Source organism: Panthera tigris, chromosome B3 (genome assembly GCF_018350195.1).
Source record: "Panthera tigris isolate Pti1 chromosome B3, P.tigris_Pti1_mat1.1, whole genome shotgun sequence".
NCBI lineage: Eukaryota > Metazoa > Chordata > Mammalia > Carnivora > Felidae > Panthera > Panthera tigris.
Genome location: NC_056665.1, coordinates 32,428,452 through 32,448,057, shown reverse-complemented (window position 1 = coordinate 32,448,057; position 19,606 = coordinate 32,428,452). Strand labels below are relative to the sequence as shown.

Sequence of the window (19,606 nt, the reverse complement as noted above, 5' to 3'; positions counted from 1 at the left end):
GGGAGTAAGATAGAATACAAAGAATGATACATGGTCTCTAACCTTAGACAAGTAATCAAAATAGAGGGCTGTACAAAATACTATGGACTATATTTAGATATTGAGGATGGAGCCATCACCAAAAACTTTTTGCTCACCTTGTGGTTCTAGTCAAATAAATAAGAGCAGAAAAAAGCAAACCTTTTTCTGTGTTTCCCTAAAGACCCTTGTTCTTCTCATCTTGTTCTTCCCACCCTGTATTTCAGTAGCATGCCTTTCAATAAGTCTACTCACCAACAGGACCCAAGGGATAGTTTAAAAAAAAAAAAAAAAAAAAAATCTGCCATCACAGCACCCACCGCAGAGAGGCAAATGCACTTTTAATGCTTAAGTGCAGCTAAAACTCCACAGCACTGCATAATCTGTCGTACCCTCACCTCAGCCACTTTCTAGCCCTGCTGCGCTCTTTTCAGTTTTTCAACGTGTCACACTCGTTCCTATCTCAAAACCTTGACACAAAGGGCGCCTGGGTGGCTCAGTCGGTTGGGCGGCAGACTACAGCTCAAGTCATGATCTTGTGGTCTGTGAGTTCGAGCCCCGCATCAGGCTCTGTGCTGACAGCTCAGAGCATGGAGCCTGCTTCTGATTCTGTGTCTCCCTCTCTCTCTCTCTCAAAAATAATAAACATTAAGAAAAAAAAAAGTTAAAAAGAAAAAAAGCCTTGACATGAGATGTTCCTTTACAGAGAATAGTTCCCATCAATCTTAGCCTACTTTTGCATCAGTCTCGGCTCACATCACTTCTTCCTACCCCCCAATCTAAGTGACATCCCCTCCATGATATTATCTCTAATACTACAATGTCATTCTTCACAAGCATTCACCACAACATGTAATTATATGTTTATGCAATTGTTTGATGAATGTCTAGTTTCCCAACAGAACAAGTTCTATGTGGACAGGCACTGTTTATTTTGTGAACAGATCTACACCCAGCTCATGGCCTCGCTGGAATATAGCAGGGGGATGAATAAATAAACGAGTAAATGATGGAGTGAATGTAAATTCAGAGTGCATAGCTGTACAGAGATCCCAACCAAGGTAAGTAGAGGGACAAGGAGGACTGTAGGAAGTGTGTATGGCCAGAACAGCACTTCCTCTGAATTCACAAGGTGATCCTTAACAAGCTGTCTTGCCCCTAATGACCAACTTCACACCAGCTCAGCACACTATGGCCTACACACACCCCCAAACATATGCAGTAAGGCTGGTGTGTAATTACCGAAAACAGAGAAATCCACATCTGATAACCATTATACAGATCCTGCTCTTTTACTCAGTGGTTAAAACAGAGAACTTGCAATGGTGAAAGCTCCACTGCACTAGTTAATGCCTGAGAAAAACTCAGAGAAACCTTGACCACTGAGTGGCCGAACATATTTATCCACCTTACTGTTCAATCGCAAAAAAGAAATACGGGTTACTAGACCACGGATGAGGAGAGACACACAGTCTATCCCCAGGACTGTCTCAGCATACCCATGGCAACCTAATATTCTAAGAGGAACTGCCAAGAGTCTTCTAAACCTCATACAAGTGGCTCTTCTTAAACCAATATCCTCCCAACTGGAAAACAGACACAAGTCAGCTGCTCTTAGCAAATGTTCCACAGTTTGGAGAAAGAGCAGCAGCTGTATCTTCAGAGCTCAGACTGACTCTAAGTTCCTTGAAAAGACTTAGAAAGATGACTCCCAAGCTTGAGCCCATGCCTATGGGCTCAAAATCTCCCTACAACATTCCCATCAACTAGCTACTGGGAAACAACGCAAATGGAAAATGTCCCCTACAGCTGAGCAGGAGCAGGGTCTGAGACTGGCTCCATGGCTGACCAAGCTAACAGGTGGCTCAAGGGCTCATCGGCTGTTTTTGTTTTTTTTTTTCCCCCACAAAATGTGGGAGAACACAGACTCCTTGAAAAACGGACAATGCAGAACACTCCTGGAGAGCTTCAAATAAACTAAGAGGAAGAAGAAAAAAGAGGAAGAAGAGGAGGAGGAGGAGGAGGAGGAGGAGGAGGAGGAGGAAGAGGAAGGGGAAGAAGGGGAGGAGGAGCAAGGGGGAGGAGGAGGAGCAAGGAGGAGAAAGAGGAGTAAGGGGAGGAGGGGGAGGAGAGGGAGGAGGAGCAGGAGGAGCAGCATTTTATAAAGTCAGGCTCAAATTTATAGTTACAGTTCAAATCTATATGGGTGACATAGTACAAGACCCAAGAGAAACACAATTGGATGTCTGGTACCTTGAAAGAGTTGTTAAAAAATACAAACTTGTAAAACTAAGAAACAGACCAGGAATATATATATGCCTTTCATTCCACCAAACACTTCTATTTGATTAACGTTTTCCAAACTATGAGAATACAGCTGAGGCTATATTTCCAATTCAATACGAGAAGAAACTACAGTGGAGACAGATTAGCTTGCCACTAAAATGGCAGGGGAAAAAAAAAATGACCTAGATTCTAGAAAGTCAGAAGACCTGGAACCAACCCTTGCTTCTGTAATTTACTAGATACAGTATTTGGCCTGGAAAACAGTCATTACTCTTGGAGTTTTAGCTTCCTCACTTGAGAAAAGGAGGAGGATCCAGAAATTAATGTGGGTCCATAAATAAGGGGTATGAAAAGATCTCAATTTTGCAAAATACTGCAGAATGTCCTTGCTACTACTGGGTACACAAGTCTTCCTGATCTCATTCGAGTGCACTCTTTCTTCTCACTGCATAATCCTGCCAAACAGGATTAGCCGATCCTTTTCGGGATTAGGTTTTAAACACAAACTATTCTGAAAGGTGAGGTGCCATGTGTTCTAGATATTACAAAAAAAGCACCAAATGTTTGGGTGCCAGCTTAACTTCAGCCAGCAAATATCCCCCCTTTCATCAAAGGATGTTTACAGGCTACTAAACTTATTCCAGATCACTAAAGAGCCCTATATCCACCGGTCTTGATCTGGTTATGGTCATATTAATCACTCCTAAAAGGTAACTCACTAGGAATTCTACCCAATGGCGAAAGATCACTTACAGTGTTCTTGCTCTAAGAGTCCTAAAGCAGATTTCAATCTGATTCCTCAAAGCACTGACTTAAGTCAAGGGACCTGCATTCAAGTTCTGACTTTCCTACTGACTAGCATGGTTACCCTGAGCAAATCACACCTTATGCCCTCCGTTTCTCTATTATCATAATGAGGGGAACACCTAGAGCTCTCAAGCCTAGCTATTCATTGGACTCCGTCGGAAATCTTTAATAGGTTCCTGGGCCTCACCCCAGACACACTGGATTAGACTCTCCAGAGAAGGACCATATATATCTTATGTGTCTCCTACGTAACATAATTATGGATTATGAATGTCCATAGTAAGTTCACTGCTCCCTCCCATCTTCCTAGGAGCTGTTAGTCCCTCTCACCTGTATTCCATGTTGCTGGCATTCTTGCGAGTGGCAGTCAGCTCTACCCCATTCTTTGTCCAGTAGCTGTATGTAAGGGTGTGAGAGCTGGAAGTGAGGTTACACTGCAGAGTGACGGGGAGAACAGGGCTGTCTCGAAGAATGACCTCTTCACTGGTGACAATCCGTGGCTCTGTAATAAGAGTGCACAGTGATAGGGAGCCACAGCCTTCTGTTCTCTGTAGCCCTGGCCTGAGAATTGGATGGGGTAGGATAGGGAGACTAGAAGAAGAGGGAGGGCAGACAGGACCACATGAGGAATTTCACTCTACCAGTTTGGAGGAAGTCAAGAAAGGAAAAACAATGATTATAAGCAAATGACCACTAGCGCAGACAACAGCCTGAAGACCAGTTGGCCTAGACGTGAAAAGAATGGGAGTATTATGGGTACTTATACTGGCAACAATCCACTTACACTTTTAACACCACGGTTTTATGATATAAGAACCACCAACCAATTCAGCTTCAATTAGAAAACCAGGCTCCACCTTGCAGTTCTGAAGACAAAGGCAGTATCATTTATATAACTAATAAACTCCCTATGGAGTCACTAGGCCTTGGAACAGTAATTTCTATAATTAGATAATACATGTATGGCTTTTCCCACATTTAATTCTGATAAACCTATGGCAAATCAGCCATGGCCATTAGTTATGCAGAAAAAGTGTAGATCCTTAAAAGCAAATTTCCTGCCAGAAGTCTATTGTATTTTCCAAAATATGCCACGGGAAAATTCTTAAGGAATCATCACAGTTCTTCTCTCCAGCCCATATTTATTCCCAAAACAAAACCTTTTCAGAATTCCTGTTTAAACACATTCCACTGTGGAGATAATATAACTAGAATGCAGTATGTGTTGGTATCATGGGCTGTAAACATTTTAGAGCGGAGAGGCCCTTAGAGTTCACTAAACCCCACTCTTGAAGAGCTAGAGACAGAAAATGGCTTGTTCAAGGCCATAATTATTATTAGTGGCAAAGCTGGGCCTAGAACACACATCTGACTGAATTCTCTACCTCTGCCTCCCTTTCCCGGCCCCAAATGCCCCCACACACTTTCCACCGTACAGCAAGTTACATACTTCATCTTCTGGTTCTATCCTGGGCTTAGATAACCTGGGGTCATTAGTTTAGAATCTACAAAAATAACCTATTTGACCCAAATATTAGAACACATTGAGCAGAAATTCTGTAAGGCACACTCTGTCATTCCTGGAAGGTTCATCCTTAAAGCCCTTTGAATTCCACCACTATATGAAAGTCAAGATGTTTGTTTGCTGTCTTTTTGTTGTTGTTACTTATCTCTAATCTCTTCCCACACTTAAACATTTTCAGGTAAAGTCTAAACTTTTCCCATCCACCATTAGAGGTATTTCTTCCTCTTTTATCCTTTTTCCACTTTTTCTCAGAAATTCTTGACTAGCTTCCCATTTCCCTGAGCCTGGCAACTCTGTAGCAGCAACCTAACACCATTTTACGCAGTATAGTGCTGACTCTTAACTCTTGAGGACAGAACTCTCTCCCTTCACTGGAACTAAACTTTGTTCACTGTGCAGGGAGGAGGATAGTATGGAGCAGTCATGGGACACTTGAAAAACATAATGCCCAAGGACCTCCTAATCAATGCAACATTTCTGACTGTAGACTCGTATCAAAGAACACTGTGGCAAATAAAGCAAATCCTCAAGTTTCTTCAATTAAATTGCCTCTCACTATTTTCTGACTCTGGCAAAAGGATAATGGTTATCTTCCATTCAGCACTGATCCTTACTGGTGACATCAAACAGGGTCTCTATGTACAGATAATGGAGGCATAGCAGCCACTAAGACAGAAGCAGATGCATGTAAACACGTTAGCGCAGTGGTGTCCCATGGTTTCCAAAACACACTGGACAGAAGCCAAATCCCTGGGCCTTTAAGTCGAGCAGAACGGCTGCAAACCCTGCAACGGAAGGCGCACACACACCATCAGCAGAAAGCACCACAATTCCAAGAAAAATCAAAACCAAGCAAAAACAAAAAAACAAAAAAAAAAAAAAAGAGAGAGAGAGAACCAGTACTCCACAGAAATTAAAAATATAAAGGCAACATTAAAACCCAAACACACTTTTAGGTTTTTACTAAATTTTTATTATCCAATTTTATTTCCTGTCCCATTTGGGACTCTCCTGGTTCTTCTTCTCAGACTGCACTGAGAAAGGGTAAACTCTGAGAATGAGGCCAAGAGCTTCTAGATGTTTAAACACAAGGAGGCCAAAATAAATGCTACTCTTACCTGTGACGATGCAAATGCCCACTGCAGCTCAGGGAGATTAAGAAGTTGATGAGAGCAACCTGGTAGACTTTCTGCCAAGAATTCTTGGAAGGCAAAGGAAAGCACTTTTCCCCTTAAGTGTTAAAGATCCAGGAGAGAGTCAGCTGGGAGCAAGTGGATAATTTAAATAGGTTTAAATATGATTCTGCACCATAGGAAGGTTGTAGGGTGTGGTACCTCCCTCCGATGATCGCTGTATATGGAAACCAGTGCTAACCCAAGCTCCTTGGCCATGGTGCCACATCTGCATTCTGCACCAGGATGAAGGTGGAGCTTTTGTTTCTGTGGCCCAGCAATGCCCATGAAAGTCCAAGAGAGATGAACATTTAGGAGAAGCCCCAAAATTTTTCCCTGCCACTAACTCCTACAGAGAAGCAGTGGATGGGAGACCCCTACCCTCACCGTCACACATGTGTAGAACATGCTATGGCCAGGGAGATACCCTAAAAACTGGGCATATTTCTCATCCTGTCTTATTTTACTCAAGGAGTTCTGGGGGGAAATACTGTCAAGGAGTCATTTTAGAAGACTTCAACCTCCTCCTGGAGGCAAATGTCCTTGGGATGCTAAGATCATAAAATCCAATTAGAGTGAATTCAGGGTGTTTTTTAAAAGTAGCATCAGCAGGATGGCTCTCTAAAACAGTTAACTAGAATTAACTGATTGATGGGGAAGTCTGGGATGAGACTGAACCAGGGTTTGGTTCAACCACATGCAGACACTTCTAAGTTAGGAAGTTTATTTCCAAGTAAACTGGAGAAATGTTATGTATTCTCAGGATTGGTAGTAAGTACCCCAAAGACTCATCTTCTTCTAGCCCCAAGACATGACCTCTTAACTATGAGTCTACTTGAGTCAAGCTCCTGGAAGTACAAATACCAAATGCCCAGCCCAGTCCATGCCTACAAACTTCTGCAGGTCTTTGTGGCCATTTGGGTAATTCTGCTTTTATAAGGAAAGGAGCAGGGGGGCAGGAGAAGGAAGCGTGCAAGGGAAAAATTGTTAAATAAAAGGAAAATCGCTGGGTTAATATTCCTCATTTTCACATAGACAAGGTTTTCTTTTCCCCTTTCCAGAAGCAGGTTCTCTGATTGAACAGTGCCAGCTGCAGCAGCCTCTCCTACCTCTTCCCGAAGGCCTCTTCTCTCCATAAGCATCTTCTAAGGAACTATGAAGGACAGACAACTAACTTGCTATCTTCTATATTTAGTATATAGATAGATTCAGGGCCCATATCCTATTAATCCCTGTGTTACTACCAAATTCCTCATGAATGTGTTCTTACTATTTTTACTTACTCTTTCTAAATCAATCAGTTCTTTAAGCCAGAACTGGCTACAGGTCTGAGTTCTTAAAAGAGAAGGTGAAAACTCCAGAGGATCATTCCATTAAGTAAAGTATGCTCCCTCAATTACAATCAGGTCAGATGTGGGGCTAGAACTCTTCCTGGCCAGGAGCACTGGCTCTGTGGTGGCTTTTCCCTCCCTCTCCTTGCCTCTATACAAGTAGCAAGACACTTGCTAGAAAGAGAGGTGGCCACAAAAGTCCCTGTGCCTAATGTCTTACTTATACCTGACACAACAGATGAAGAGAAGAATTCTAAGCCAGCCGCTTAGCTTTCCCTCATCACTTAGTTGGACTTTAGTTTCTTCTTTTTTCAAAACACAAGAAAAGGCCAGTGTGAATGGCTTCCAAACTATTTCTAGGGTTGCCAGCTTCTGGGAAGAGGAGCACTGTGCCAACAGTCAGTCATCAGAGTCAAACTATCTGTGAACAGGAAGCAGATGCAACTCTGACTCTGAAACAGCATGATGGGGTTTAAAAAAAAAATACTTTGCAGCTTGTGTCACCTGGTGCCTAACAGCAAGACACATGGAGCAAATCTCAGACTACTGCTTTTAAAAGAACAGGAGACTGGATGGGCAGGACCAGTAAGGAGTGTGCTGCTGTAGTGCAGGGCTGTTATCAGAGAAGCACGTGCCACTGTTTTAGAAAAGAAAAAGAGCTGGAACTATGGAAATACCCAAGCTTACATGCCACCCAACAACCAAAACACACCATCACACCGCACCTATGGCGACATTCCCATCACAGAACAGGATGACACCAAGTCACAGTGAGGGAAGAAGCTGGGCAGACACAAACTTAAAATCATAGAGGTGAAGGCAGCTATTCAGAGAGCTTCAAACAGATGAACAGAAGAAATAAAAAGTAGTTAGACTGGGGAGAGAAACAAAAATAAAAAGGCACCAGAGAATAAATCAGCAAAAGGATAGCAGGAAACCTACTACAAAATTAAAGGGGAGGGAAAGAAACAATTCAACACTACTACCCTGGTTTAACTGCCTGGTCTTGTGAGTTTTAGGTGGTTTTCTGAGCCTCCCCAGTTCTCCCTCCCCACCTCTTCCCAATGCAGATGATTTTGGACAGGCACGGATTTCCCCAAATTCTTTGTTCCTGAGGAGAAAGACACAGAGAAGGGTTGGGGGATGAGGGAGGTAGAAAGGACGGCAAAGAAAAAAAAAGTTGCCACAGATGTTTTTATACACTACAACCAGAAGGGTCGTGGGTTTGAAAAAACGAAGACAAGGGGTGGGGTGAGCGATCATACTGGGGAAGAGGGAAAGGAAGCAGAAGGGAAGGGTCATTGGGCCACCTCTAATGACTACAGTACTACTACTGTAGGGTGCTGGACTCACTCTGAAGGACGCTTATGGTGGCCTGGGCTCGAATCCATGTTATGGAGGGGTTTTGCCTCAAGTCATTCCTCTTGGGGTCGTTGCTGGCCCTGCACTCGTAAGTCCCAGAGTCCTCCAAGGTGAGCCGGGTTATTCTCAGCACACTCACGCCGTTTGACCCGTAGGCGGTGTTTACGGTGACACGGCGCTTCCGAGCACCGTCCCACAGCTGTCTGAAAGACTCTGCCCGGTTGACTTCTGCGTACCACCACTGGATCTCTGGCGTGGGGCTCCCGACCACGTCACAGTACAGCTCAAAGGCGTCCCCAGTGAGCTTAGTTTCTGACATGGGCGACTTGACAAACCCAGCTAGAGGGAGGGGGAGCAGGAATGCAGTGACAGGCCAAGCAGAAAAAAAAGAATCAACAGGTGTTAATAGTAATTTAAAGAAAAGAAAAAAGCAAATGAGTTGCAAAGAACAAAAAGGATTCATTTTTAAACTATAAAGATATAAAGAGACAGTAAATAGCATTTCATACAAGCTTTTAGAAGAAGAACCACCCTGGGAAGCTTATGAAGCAAAGGCAGGCTAATTACAAGCTGGGGCAGCCCAGGTGCTAGCCAGGCAGAAGCAAGCCCACTGGAAAGCATTTTAGCAATGGGCCCAGTTGGTAGGAATGAGAAAGCCTCAGGTCTCAGGGAAGAGTATCTTTCCTTAGAGCACAAACCATTACCTTTTCAAATTCAGGCAAGTGATGAAAGATAAACGCAAGTGGCAGTAGTTCTATATGCCAAGTCAGGATCTCTCTTTTGGATGGGGGAATACTTTGTTAGAGATGCAATGTCTTTTGTGGGCCTCAACAAGAAATATTAACTGACCTAATATTTTTCTTGGGAATCAGGGTCCAAATTTCAACCGAAAATGTAGCATAATTCTCTCTCATACAGGATTCCATCCTGAGTTCAGCACAGACTTCCCCCACATCCTATTCTTCCCTGGGCCTGTGGCAAACAAACAACCCAGCGGTCTGTGATTAGGTAGCCTCTACCCGAATGCAGACATTCAGGCACAGGTAAATAAGACAGTCTGTACACTTCAGAGTGAGAATTACGATGGGTGTCAGCTCAGGAGTGGAACCAACAGTAGCATCAACCCAACTCATTGCCAATGGAGAGACTATACCTTCCACAATTCTGTGAGTTCATACAACTAGAAAACTCTCCCGAAAAGTGAGTCTTCAAAATAACTATGGTACTTGACAATCTCTGTCTACGTAGTTCAGTAGCCTAGCCCCCAGAGTCCAGCTCGTAAAGAATAAGAAATGTATAATGATGAATTAAATTAAATTCTATGGTGAAGGCTAGGCCTCAACATCATTGCCAGGCATTTCTCAGGAACTAAAGTTGATGCCTATTTCCACTTGTCCAGAATTTGCTTTAGGTTACACTCCCATAAGACAAGGTGGCAATGGCAGAGACAGAGTAGAAAACCCAAGCTTATTTGAAGAACTTGGAGTGGGGTCCATAGTAAATTAAATCACAGTGCAAGCATACTGTCTCTCACCCATTTACTCTACCCAGGGTCCAGCAGCATTTCTACCATTTCAGGCAGGATTCTAGGATACAGGGCAAGAAGCTACAAGAGGTACTCTCAGTGGCTGGGCAATTTCTCCTGGGACCAAGCTGGCCCCTCTGCAGTGGTGGGGGGGGGATCTACCCACATCAGATTAAATACATTTCAGAGGGAAAGTATGAATTAAATTGAACAGTTTTCCTACAGTCCAGAAGCCAAGGACATAATGGAGCTGCCTGAAAATGGAGGTTGCTAAGTGGAAAATTTTGTTTATATCCATAGAAGTATTTGCCTTTGTAGATAAACTCCACCTTATGGACCTCAGAACCCTAAGAGAAGTACTATACTTATTCAAGTAGAGGTCAAGACCTCCAAATTCATACTAGCCTTTCAATTCATAAAACATACAAAATGTGGGGAGGATAGGAATCCAGTAACTAACAGCCTTAGACTAAATGTTCTACCTTGCAAATACTATTCTAAACTACCTCTTCAAATTGTGTCAGTTCCTTGTAAGGAACTATCTACCAGAGGCTCCAAGAAGCCAAAAAGATGTCATTCTCAGATGCAAAGGAAGTTTCAGAATTTGAGAAAGGAAACACCAACCCCCAGCAATGAAAACCTGAGCTCACTTCCAGGTAAAGTGGTAATAAAGGACTAATGTCTTAATCTCAAAACCTGCCACCTGCCAACCTGTCAAAGTCGATGCCAACTAATATAGAAGGCTAGCTAAAGGAACCTGGTTTCATTCATTTTACTATTGGTTAAACCACCATGGAAAACTGATTATCAGTAAACCCCTAGGGAGCAGTAAAGAGGAGTACTCTATTTTAATCACACTCTCGATCATTAAGTGGAAATTACGAGTGCTCTTATTCTCACATTCTCTGTGAACTGGGAGAGTTTATGCCCTCTCAAACACTGATTATGCACAAATCATCCTCGACTTAGCGATGGTGTTACATCCTAATAAACCCATTGTAAGTTGAAATTTTAAGTCAAAAATGCATTTAATACACCTTAACCTATTGAATATCATAGCTTAGCCTAGCCTACCTTAAACATGCTCAGAACACCTACATTAGCCTACAGTTGAGCAAAACCATATAACACAAGCCTGCCTACTTTACAAGAAAGTGTCGAATATCTAACATAATATGTTGAATGTTGTACTGAGAATGAAAAACAGAATGGCTGTATGGGTCCAGAACAGTTTTAAGTTTATTGGTTGTTTACCCTCATGGTAGCATGGCTGTCTGGGAGCTACAGCTTGCTGCCACTGCCCAGCACTGTGACGGAGAAATGTACAGATCACTGCCTAGGAAAAGATCAAAATTCAAAATATGGTGTCTACTGAATACATTATCATTTTTGCACCATCATAAAATTGAAAAACTTTAAATTGAACCACAGTAAGTCAGGGACCATCAACTTGATTATGCTCTAGAAATCTGTTAGTGGGTTTGTTTTATATTTTTTTTTCCCCTTCTGAAATGCGGGCTGACATTTAAACCTCTTTATCAATCTAGTGACCATGCTAATGTAAAGGGAATGCCTGCAAGTATGTAAAGAACCCCAAGAACCCATCCAATCTCAATGTAATCTCAAATCCCAACACCACACAATTCAAAGGTAGCCAAGAAACAGCCTGAACACAATTTTCATTGCACAGAATCAACCAAGTCTTTCAACCTGACACCACCACCCCTGGGCAAGAGTCACTTCCTAAGGAGGAAAGAATGCTGATCTGATTTAGTTAAATTTTCTATCTGAATACAGGAAAATGGGAGTAAGTAAAAAATAAATGTTCTTTGAATTAGTAAATGATATGATGTATATTAAAAAAAAAAACTTATCTAAAAACAAGATTTAAAATCCCTTAAAACACTAACAACAGACATCTATTTATGTATTCTTTGAAAGCTATTATTATTAGACATGTACATCAACAGGTAACACTTCCTAAGTATGTGTTTGTTATGTGTTGGACAATGTGGTAAGCACTTTATATTATCTCATTTAATCCTACAACAGCCCTATAAGATAAGTGCTATTAGAATACCCTTAAAGATGGAAACTAAGGCCCAAAAAAGTTAAGTACTTTGCCCAGAGTCACAAGCTAATAGTGCAAAAGTCTGATCTGGAATCCAGGTGTGTCCAAAGACAAAGCATGGTCTCCTAACACTTTCCACAACTGCAGTCAATGTCCCTTACTACAACAGAAAAAGTTTTCTGTAGCTATTTAAAAGTTAAGCATATTTTGTGTCACCGCTTAAATATAACTAATTAATAATTTCTGACTACAAAAAGCAAGGACGTGTCCACTGGAATGTGCAGCAAACTATGATCACTAACTCCTTCAAATTATAATCCTAGTAAAGAATGGACATAGTGAAACACAGGATCAAAGAGTTTCCCAAGCAACTGGGTGGGGGGGGGGGGGGGCAGGCATGTGTGTGTTGTGGGGGTGTGGTGAGAAAATAAAAGAAAAGATGGTTCCAGAGGCAAGACCCCCCCCCCCCCCCCCCCCCCCAGTTCTAATGATTTCATCACCCTGCTCCTGAGAAGGCTGGCTTCATAGGAGGGAAGACATTAGATATGGGCGCCTGGGTGGCTCAGTAGGTTAAGCATCCAACTTCGGCTCAGGTCATGATCTCATACTTCATGTGTTTGAGCCCCACATCAGGCTCTGTGCTGACATCTCAGAGCCTGGAGCCTGCTTTGGATTCTATGTCTCCCTCTCTCTCTGCCCCTCCCCAATTGCACTCTGCCTCTCTCTCAAAAACAAATAAACATTAAAAAAAAATTTAAAAGACATTAGATGAATTTCTCTGGTATTGTGGTCAGTGGGCAAATTAACAAAGGGCAGCACCTGAAATTTTTATAAAACTTAACAGTTTACAAAGTGCTTCCACATATGTCACATCTCATTTCATTCACACAGTTTGACAAGGTTCATAGATGGGACAGGCACAGAGACAGGTTCATGACTTGCCCAAGATTGCCTGGGTAGCTAATCCTGAATGGAGATGGGATCAGAACACAGGTCTTCAGCTCTTAGACTATGGTTCTTTCCATTAAACTGTAGTGCCTCTAAACAAACCCAAGCACAGGATTCTTGATAGCTCAACATGCATCAAAAATCATGAAAACAGATCTATTTCTCCTCCTAGCAGCAAGGAAAAGAAAAAACAAAAAAACAAAAACCATCTTTACACAGTATCGTGAAATCACAATTAGCAAAGGAAAGTTATTAGCCACCATCTACCTCATTATCCATCCAAAATTAGCTCCAATTCAGAAGAGAACTAGCTTGCAGCAGCAGCAGCAGCAGCAGCAGGAGGAGGCGGCAGACAGCTCAGACCCTGACTCACTGCCCTACCTTTCATTATCAAGGGCTTTCAATCAAGTATCTGCCCTCAACGTAAGAGCACACAACTACCTAAAGTTGGGAGGCCAATAGAAGCATCTGTTTGATCTCCAGCTCAAAGCCCATCCAGTATTTTGGGAAAAGCCTGAATTTCAGAAAAACAACTTCCTACCCCTTCCCCACCATCATCTCTATCCAATGTAATATGTAACTGGGCTCAGACCTCAAACAGGTTTGAGAAAGTACTAATAAAATACATTAAGTTCAACAATGATAAAGAGGGAAGCTGAAAGGTGGTCACTGGTTTGGGGGAAGGGAGGGACTAGAAGCTGGGGATGGAGGCAAGCAGCAAGCACAGTATAAAAAATAGAGACAGTAAAACCGGGAAAAGCGTAATGTAAAATTGCATAACTAGGGATGGGGGATGGGAGGCGAAGATGACAGCTGGGGCTAGCAGCCGGAGAAAAGGAGGAGCTCTCTGGCAGGAAAAACTGGATGTGTAGATATGTAGCAGCGGGTGAGAAGAAAAAGGGAACACAGAAGAGCAAGTTGAGCCCAATCCCAAGAAAACTGCTTTTATATATGCCCTAAGGAAGCAAAAAAACTAGCCTAGCCCCACACAAGAGAGACCATCACTGACTTTTACAGCTAAAATTCTTACTTACCTCCAGGGCAACTGCTGAACAGGTAAGGAGACTAACTTCCCTCCCTCTCTCTCAGGTGACCATTGCCTGCTTTTATCACCTTTTATTTACTTTTTAAACAGCTGTTCCCTTCAAGCCCCAGTTTACTAATTCCCTGTGGGTGGCTCAGTGGGTTAAGCTCAGGTCAGGATCTCATGGTCCGTGGGTTGGAGCCGTGCGTCAGGCTCTGTGCTGACAGCTCAGAGCCTGGAGCCTGCTTCAGAATCTGAGTCTCCCTGTGTCTGTCTGTCTGTCTGTCTGTCTGTCTCTCTCTCTCTCTGCCCCTTCCCTGCTCATGCTCTGTCTCAAAAATAAACAAATCTTTTTAAAAATATTTAAATAAAGAGAAAGTGACAGCCAAGGACAAAAGAGCATTTCTCTCCCTCCCGCCCACCACCCCAAACACACTATAATATGTACCTCAAAAAGAAGAAAGACTGAGCAAGACAAGCTGATCTCTAACTGTGGTTATATGCACAGTATTTCAAATCTGCTTAAATGACCGTGAACAGCTGTAAGGCTGTATACACAGGCTGTACACATCTCACCTATCCTCACTGTTAACTTAAGAATTATTATCACTATTCCTTAACAAAAAAGGCAGTTCATAAATCCATATGCACTTATTCTGTGTGTAACCATAAAGGGTAAGGCAGGCTTGAGGCCCTGGGAGTGAATGAAAACAGGATAACCTCATTTTTTGCAGCAGGAAGGAAGTATCTGGGTCCGATCTCATGGATTAGTCTGATCTGTCGGTAGAGAAGGCAGCAATTACAAAGCTTTCACAGCTATCTCTACCAAGCAAACATGACAAAGGCTTAGGGTTGTCACCATCACTAATTTCTAAGCCATGGCCCACCCTTTATTCAGAAAGTATACCTCCAAAAGGCTAAAGAAATCTGCTCAGCATTTTAGCCAGCCTTCTGTTTTGAAGAAACAGGGATATCTAGTTCAAAGGAGACTAAGTAGTTTGGCGATTAAAAGCAGCAAACTCTAAAACCATATTGCCTGGAGGTGCAATCACTAACTATATGACCTCAGGCAAGTGACCTAACCTCTCCAAACTTCTCCCTAATCTGTAGAAAGAGACTAATAATAGTAGCAACCTGACAGTGTTGTTGCAAGGATTAAATGAAATAACACAGTTTACAACAGTGCTTGGCACACAGAAAGTACTCAATACTGTTAGCTAGTATTATATGTCTCCACAGAAATAATGCTGAACAGGCCACATGCAATAGCCTTCAGCACTGCTCCACAACAGTGGAGAAACGTTACATCCAAAATGAGTTGTTGTTGTTGTTCTTCTTCTTCTTTTTAATGATTTATTGAGAAAAAGAGAGAGAGAGAGAGAGAGAGAGAGAGAGAGAGAGAGAGAGAGAGAACGCGCACAGACCCTGACTTGGGTCAATCCCATGAACCATGAGATCATGACCTGAGCTGAAATCAACAGTCGACACTAAACCAATTGAGCCACCTAGGTGCCCCTCAAAATGAGTTCTAACTTAGAACAAACTTCTTCAAGAAATAAAAATTAACCTTTAAAATTAGAACCAGAATGGAAATACTGATTGCAGGAGGCAATGAAAAAGGAGGGAATTCTTCATCCCTTCCTACTCTTAGAGCAAACTAGAATAGGGAGAGTCATAACAGCAGTGCAGACTCCAGCAATTTGCAAATTTCCTAGAGTTATAAACCATTAAATCTGTGATATTATGAACAATGTAGGAAGTCCAAGGGTAATGACAATAAAAAGAGGCAGTATAAGATTCTCCTTAAAAAAAAAAAAAAAAAGTAAAGACTAAACCTACCAATTATAAATCAAACTGTTTAGTAATGATATATGGAAAGATACTGAACACTGGTCAGGCCAAACTGTAAATTCACAAAATGTAAGATTAAATGGTAGTTATGGGATTTTGGACCATGTCAGATTAACCTTAATCTCAGTGTAAGAGTGTCAGCTTTTGAGCCCATACCTCCACACCTTAAATTCTCTTAACACTGAGCAGTTTCTTCAAACAGAAATGCTGCCACCTTCTTTATAGGGTAGTTGTGAAAGTCATGTAGTTCATATGGAAGAGCCTTGTAAACTGTAAAGCTCTATCCAAATGCTATTGTAGGACAGTAAAGGCATAAGCATCTGATATGACTGATCTTCAACAAGGAATTTCATTCAGTCCTGTCAATTCCCACTGACAAGCTAAAAAAAGCATGATCTACCTAGATTCCTGGATCTAAAAATCAGTGACCTCCTCCCCCCCCCCCCCAAAAAGAGGTTCTAAGTATGTTAAAAGGCATGGGTTTCTCTCATCCCAGAAAATACACTGAAACAAAATTCTGCCATTAATACAGGGGTGTCCCAGACACCAGATTAGCCATCTGTGTCTGAACTGTACTGCTACTGAACGAGGTCAGATAAAGGTCTATGAAGCTGAGAGAGCTGCTCACCTTATAGGGAAATGAAGCATGGTTTACATCTGGGTTGGATTCTTCAATTTCTTCAATTTTAATCTCCTCATCTGAAAACTGGGGATAATAATCCCTACCTTCTTCATAAAGTCATGGCAAAATTCACATAAACAACAGTCTGTAAAATTACTTTGTAACCTATATGGCTATAAATATAATAACATAGATGGTCATTTTATGCAAGCATTTTAGTCTGTAACAAAGGATGACTTAAACCAGTCTTGGGTGTTCTAAGACTCACCCATGGGGGACAGGTGTTATCTACTCCTATGGTTTTTCTTAATTTTTCAATTTTCCAAAAGAATAAAAGCATTGAAAACCCACAGAATTTAAACATGTTCAAGTAGAAAATGACATTAAATAAGGTAGGGTTGCCAGCAATTAATGATAAAATTTTAAATTCTGGTCCCTTCTTGCATTTCTTCACGGATACTAGCCTATGACCATGAATATCCTCAAAAGGGGCTCTAACAGATTCAAAGCTCTGCTTATATGTTACTTATTAGAAAATCCTAGCCACTTAAGTCTTTTACAGACCTCAAATAAAGAGCTTCATTATTGAAGACACTCCTTGAGACTAACGTTTAGTCCTCAGTCCAAGAAGGAAACAGGCATTTTAATCTTGAACAAAGAGAGGCTAAGTATAATTGATCAGGTCCCATTTGTCTGTGATAGCAAAAGGTTTTTAAAAACTAAGGGTGCATCCAAGGAAGAAACATCATAGCCACAAACTGCTGTCAAGCTAGTCTTTTTAGGAAACTTTAGGAAATCTACTTTACTCCACAAATAGTACTCAAGCTGCTAGTACACAAAGTAAAAAAAGCTAGTTTCGCTAGCCATTAAAAACCAAGGCTATCTCATCCAAAGAAAATAGACAAATGCACGTAAATCAGCTGTATGTCAAAGGGCGATCTTACTGAAAGGTCTGATTTCAAACTGTGAAACCCTTATATATTTAAGTAAATGCTCATAAAAGTTCTCTTATTCCAATAGATTGTCAAAAATAGCTATGCCCACCCCCCTCAAAAAAACAGCTATGGACCAATCCAGAACTATACCCAAATGGAACTTTGAGGTCAAAAACAATTTCTTCTGTGGTGGGGAGAACAGTTAGAGCATTTTAAGAAAGTATGCCTCAGTTGACCTTCCAGTGAGGATTTATTAAAGGCAAAATGAAAACGATATGCTAGAAAGGTTGAATATTCCAGTTAAATAAGCGATTCTCAAAAGCCATGGGTAATTACTAATGAAAAGCTAACCTCCACCAATTACTTTTTCTGTGAAATTTACTTGCCTATAAATTGACTATAACTTTTAATATCAAACTCACTTTCTGTCCCTGTCAACATCCAACAATCAGGATGTAAATGTTAAACATAATACAATTCATCTCATTCTTTCATCATCATATATCCCCCATAAGAATGACAAAGGACATAAGCAGTGCAAGCTGACATTCTGGATATAATCTAGAAGAGATTTTATCTGAAAGAGGTAGAAAACCGGCTTTCTTTTAAACAGCCATTCCCAGAAACCAGAGTCAAATACTTTGCACATAGGGAAATTTAATCTTTGAATCACATCCCAGAATGTTAGGTAATATAGTCCCAGTCTTCTTTTCTGATGAGTTATTTCCAAAGCATAAATAGCATATAGTGGAAACCACACTGGAAACTTTGTTATTATATGTCTAAAGCAAAACTTTTCTTAGATGGCAGAATCCTAGAGCAGCTATTCTTTAACCTTATTATGTATCAGAATTATCTGTTAAAACACAGACTGCTATGCCCCATACCAAGATTCTGAGTCAATAGGTCTGAAAGTAGGGCCGGGCATGTGCATTTCTAACAAGGTCTCAGGGGACGCTGATGTTGCTTGTCCACAGAACACACTTTGACAACTAATGTCTTAGTTGAAACTGCTAAACTCATCAGCTTTTTCAAAGAGAAGGGAAATATGGGCATAGGAGCCACACAGATGTTTCTGAAACCATATATAATACTCTCCTAGAAGCTGAGTCTGATTCATAACCAACAAAGCGAATATGGCGAAAATGGTTGCTAAAAACTGTATCACTCACTACAACTTTTGCTTGCTTTGGCAGCACATGTACTCCTTATAACTTCATGACTTTTATCTTGTCTTTGCTCAACTTCTCCATCTATAAACTGTGAGCATGCTTTTAATTCAATTTGCCTTTTTTTGAGGGCCTATTTACTAAAGACTGTACAGAGGAGTAATTAAAATAAAGTTTGTTTAAAAAAAAATGTAAATGAACTTTGTTCCTAAAGAGAGCTCAACCTTGAAGACATGACACAGAAAAATAATCAAAATACAGTAAACTGATAATGGTTACTTCTATAACAGATGTACAAAAGACAACAGGAACATACAAGAAATAACTAATTTTGCTGTAGGACAGGGCTGATACATGCACAGAAAACGTATGCATGTCAAAGTCTAGCCTTATCAGCTGTGTAGAAAGGAGAGATGGTTTGCTCTAGGCAAGAGGAAACAGTTGCAAGCACAAGGTTAAGAAGTGGCAGAACTGTTCTAGGTTCAGCTGAAAAAATTCAACTTTGAGTGCTTTTACATGCCAAGCACCTGTTAAGTACTCATGCTGCTCAGAAAAAATAAGATAGTCTGTAACCTCAAGACCTCACAATTGAGGGAGAATGACAAGCATCCTGCAGGCTAAGGCCTGGGGTTCTTTCCACAGAACAAGCAGTGTGACCAATCTGGTGGCAGTATGAAGGATAGATCAGAAAAAAAAAAAAAGGAGCTAGGAAACTCCTTCAATGATCCAAATGAAAAATGAGTCTGAACTAATTAAGAGTAGCTGTAGAAATGGTGAAAAGGTGATGGATGTGACAAATGTTTAAGGGAATGGGTCAACTGAAATTGTTGACCACCGGGTGGAGAGTGATACTGTAAATGGAATAAAGGAAGACGAACCAAGAGTTGGCTTTGGAGACACATACAGGATAAGCTATGCTGGTGAGTGAGATGTTCAGATGTAGTTAAAAATATGGATCTG

General features: G+C 41.3%; 1 protein-coding gene across 1 annotated transcript in view; it reads right to left on the bottom strand.

Moving 5' to 3' along the window:
- The window catches only part of NPTN (neuroplastin), a 74,800-nt gene that overhangs the window by 27,435 nt on the left and 27,759 nt on the right, over positions 1-19,606 (bottom strand). The window contains exon 4 of the mRNA XM_042989209.1: positions 3,442-3,613. Within this exon, the coding sequence (XP_042845143.1) occupies positions 3,442-3,613 (172 nt within the window). The remainder of the gene's footprint in view (positions 1-3,441; positions 3,614-19,606) is intronic.